Source organism: Geospiza fortis, unplaced genomic scaffold, assembly GCF_000277835.1.
Source record: "Geospiza fortis unplaced genomic scaffold, GeoFor_1.0 scaffold163, whole genome shotgun sequence".
NCBI classification, from domain to species: domain Eukaryota; kingdom Metazoa; phylum Chordata; class Aves; order Passeriformes; family Thraupidae; genus Geospiza; species Geospiza fortis.
Window position 1 is genome coordinate 2,746,969 of NW_005054401.1, and position 3,578 is coordinate 2,750,546.

The following is a 3,578-nucleotide window of genomic DNA, read 5'->3' on the forward strand; positions in this document are numbered from 1 at the left end:
AGCGGGAGCGGGGGCGGGGGCGGCGCGGGAGGCCCCGAGGACACGGGCGGCCCCGAGGGCATCTTCGCATATGGCGTGTGCTTGGCAGCATCAGAGCCTGGCCGCTGATGGCCTTAATTTAATCATGAAAGGTGCGGTCTGACAGGATGACTGGCCTGCTTCGGTGCTGTATTATTATTATTCAGCCGCTCTTGAAGATGCCCCAAGGATTGATGATAAAGCCATGTGTGAAAGGAGAGCGTGTAAGGCTCCTGCTGAGTGCTTATCGGTGCTAAGAGAGCATTGTGTTCTTCCCTCAGATACCTTCTTAGCGAAAGGCTCTGCTCATCTGGACAAGCTGAAGGACCTCTGCAACGAAGGGAAAGAACATCCTTCCACGCTTTTTCAGCTCTATACCCAGGTACATTGTTATGGACATCAAACTACCTTTCAAGAAAATGTGTCGTGGTGTAAAAGGACGGTTTGGTGTAAAAAAAGGAGGGTGGGGCAGAAAGGCGGCTCAGTTACTTGGGGGTGTGTGGTGGGCGTCTGTGAAGCACAGAACTGCTTCTGACTTGGATAACTTGGAGTCGTTCGTGCTGTTACTTTAGGGACAGAAGGGGGTTTGGCTTGGCAGTCACCATCACCAGTACTTCAATACTTTTAACTTGCACCTTTTGTAAACTAAATTCGAATTGTTATGTTTTATAAGCTAATGAATTTTCTCTGTTAAAACACACACCCATTTGATTATTTTGACAGTAGCATTTCTGCTTTGAATATGTTCTTGTTTTCATAGGCAGTCCTAGACATCACATATTTTGAGGAAAACCAGCTTGTGGATGAAGATTTTCCAGAAGAATCTGCCTTGCAAAAACTTAAAGAACTTATTTCTGTTCTTTCAGAACCAGAGGACCTAGTGAGGGAATGCGGCATAAAAGAAGTGAGTAGCCAGAGGGCGAATTATTTCATTATTTAAAAACAAAAATCTGAAATGGGACATAGTATTTGTATTTTTGATGGGCAGAATTTGAAGTATTTTGAAACATTTTCAAGTCTTTTTGGTATTTAAATAGGGATTCCTGAAAATATTGTTTCAAATGCCTTGTTGTGTGCTCAGAAGTTCTCTTGCTAACATTTCATGATTCCACAGGCAGTTAACACTTCTATTTGACCTACAGTGTTAGGGTAGGCTAGCCTTGTCTCTCTCTGAGTGTTGCTGTCAAACACAGTCCCTGAAATAAGAGATTTACACAGTGTTTGCATGTGTGCCAGTGCATATAAGTAGTTCAGGTGGTTTATTTTTGTGTTAGACCAGTTTGTTGGATTTTATTTCAGCCCCTCAACATCCTTGGTGCAGAGTTGTTAGAATGTCTTTACTGGAGAAAAGGAGCCCTGCTTTACATGTATTGCCACACAGCAAAAGAAAGGAGTGAATGGCTACGAGAAAACATTGCCACATTTAAAAAGGTACAGGAGATGAAAAAATGTTCTGTGGGCTTTAAAGTTTGAGTCATGACTTTTAAAATATGGCTGGGTTTTTTTTTGTTATGTTTTTTTTCTTTAATTAGGATTTTGGGGCTTCGTAGGAAGAAGTATTTCTGCGTATCATTAATTTAATGAGAACTTATTTTTTCCTCATTTTTAACTGTACTCAGTGTCTTAATGATGGAGTTCAGTACTTGATGAAGATGCTTAGCTTTAGATGCCCTCTTCAGCTAGATGAAGATATCTCACATCAAGATAAAGACACAGCTAGATTACTCAGTGAAGGTAAAAAAAAAAACCAAAAAATAACTCCAAAAAACCTTTTAACCCACTCCTCTTAATAACTGCTTCACTTTATGAAATGCTTTTTTGCGTGTGTTTATTGTTTGACCTAATTTATGTTCACGACTTGACACTTTTTAGAACAAGAAGATAATGAGGCAAATAAGCAGGGAAGTGTCTCCCCTTTCTTTTTAAACTCATGAATTTTAGGAGGTGTCAGCGCTCATTTTCTTGGTGTTTTATGAGTACACTGGAGGGAGGTGAACTGAGGCAATGAGGGTTTGATGCACAGTAGTGTTTTATGCTGGCAGTGTTTATACACAGTATTTTATTGTGAACCATCCAGTTCACCATTGTCAGATGTTTAGGGCACAAATATGACTGCAGAGGGTGCCAGAGGTTCACATATTGATCTTCCCTTTTAGCTCTAGGACAGCAGGGGTACAAACACAATTACAGACTTCATGCAGGTAAAAACTATATGCAGAATTGGTTAAATTTGGCAAATATTCTTTGTCACCACTTTATGTAAGTTTCATTTCCATTGAGTGTTTCTAGGAGGATCTGAGGCTGCATTAGTGTGGTGCAGGTATGGTGACACAGCAGGAGGGGATTTGTAAGGTAAACCAGCTGGTGCTGAGGACATGAGGTCCACGTTGAGCGCACTCAAAACCAGCTCTTCTCTGACTGTAGCAGGATATGCAGCACCTTCTTGTTTAATTTCATCTGAAAGTGGCATTGCTGCTATATAGCTCCATAATGTAAAGTCAAGGTGTGGATTTATTTAGAGATTTTATTTTTTGGTGAAAGACACATGTGCCTTTGAATTCAAATACTAATAAAGCTGCTCTGGTTAACATGAGTTAAGATGACCTCAGACAGTATCTTGTAGGCTTAAACTGTGGGAGGCACAGAAATACTCCAGAGTAAATATGTACAGTCATGCCTGTGCCAAAGAGGCTGTAAAGAAGTACTGAAATTCCATGAGATAATTAGGCAAACAAAACTACAGAAATAATATTTATATGGCAGTCTTAAAAGATTTTAACATTGTGGAGGGCCCAAACTGGACAGAGAAATGAGCATGGTCTTGATCCATGGTTTTCTTCTGGGCATTATGTATTTATATAATTATATACTTATACTGTCTTTTTGGACTTTTCTTCCCCATTGTTACTGAAAAAGAATTAACAAGCTGTGTACTTTCCTATAGCAGAACAATAAAGTACTCTAAATTATTTTTCCAGGTATATTTAGTGACACTCACTTACTGGCAATGATGTACAGTGGAGAAATGTGCTACTGGGGACTGAAACACTGTGGAGAAGGGAAGCAGGAAAGCCTTGAGGCAGTAGATCCTGTGTCTAACAGTGGCCTGGGCAGCAGATCACAGAGCATATCGCTGGATTTCCAAGAAACGGGGAGAAATATGTTAACAAAGTATGTGGCCGTATGTGAGGGACCCTTAAAAGGTCAAGGATGGAACACAACAACTGCAAAACAAATGCTGCATTACTTTGTGAAATCTCACAACTAAGATCCACTGCGTTGTCTGTGCTAGAAGAAAACTCGTGGCGTAAGAGCACATTCTTCGTCACTGACTTTTTTTTTTTCCCCAACCGAAATGTGTACTTCCGTTGCATTAAAAACTCGCATTCCAAGGACTCCCGGACCGCGGTCCAAAGTGCAGTGCGGTGCTGGGGCGTGGGTGCGGAAGCCACCGTGGGCAGGGGCGCGGTGCCGGAGCGGGGGCCGGGGCCGGAGCTGAGCGCGGTGCCGGAGCGGGGCCCGGGGCCGGAGCTGAGCGCGGTGCCAGCAGGCCCGGGGCC

At 42.3% G+C, this 3,578-nt stretch overlaps 2 protein-coding genes across 2 annotated transcripts in view; both read left to right on the forward strand.

The window, feature by feature from the left end:
• Positions 1-55: 55 nt before the first annotated feature.
• On the forward strand, positions 56-3,413 carry CUNH5orf51 (chromosome unknown C5orf51 homolog). Its single transcript, XM_031061147.1, has 6 exons — positions 56-131; positions 300-400; positions 779-922; positions 1,318-1,449; positions 1,638-1,752; positions 2,997-3,413. The coding sequence occupies exons 1-6, from the start codon at positions 71-73 to the stop codon at positions 3,284-3,286; spliced, it is 843 nt and encodes a 280-aa protein (XP_030917007.1). The 5' UTR covers positions 56-70; the 3' UTR covers positions 3,287-3,413.
• FBXO4 (F-box protein 4) overlaps positions 3,374-3,578 on the forward strand; it is a 7,997-nt gene continuing 7,792 nt past the window's right edge. The window contains exon 1 of the mRNA XM_005426097.3: positions 3,374-3,457. Coding sequence (XP_005426154.1) covers positions 3,374-3,457 — 84 coding nt within the window. The remainder of the gene's footprint in view (positions 3,458-3,578) is intronic.

Excerpts from the sequence above, each read along its gene's own strand:
- CUNH5orf51 (XM_031061147.1), top strand. The coding sequence starts at position 71 with ATGGCGTGTGCTTGGCAGCATCAGAGCCTGGCCGCTGATGGCCTTAAT. Across the intron at positions 132-299 it reads CCTTAATTTAATCATGAAAG|ATACCTTCTTAGCGAAAGGC; the intron begins GTGCGGTCTGAC and ends TTCTTCCCTCAG. Across the intron at positions 401-778 it reads TTTTTCAGCTCTATACCCAG|GCAGTCCTAGACATCACATA; the intron begins GTACATTGTTAT and ends TTGTTTTCATAG.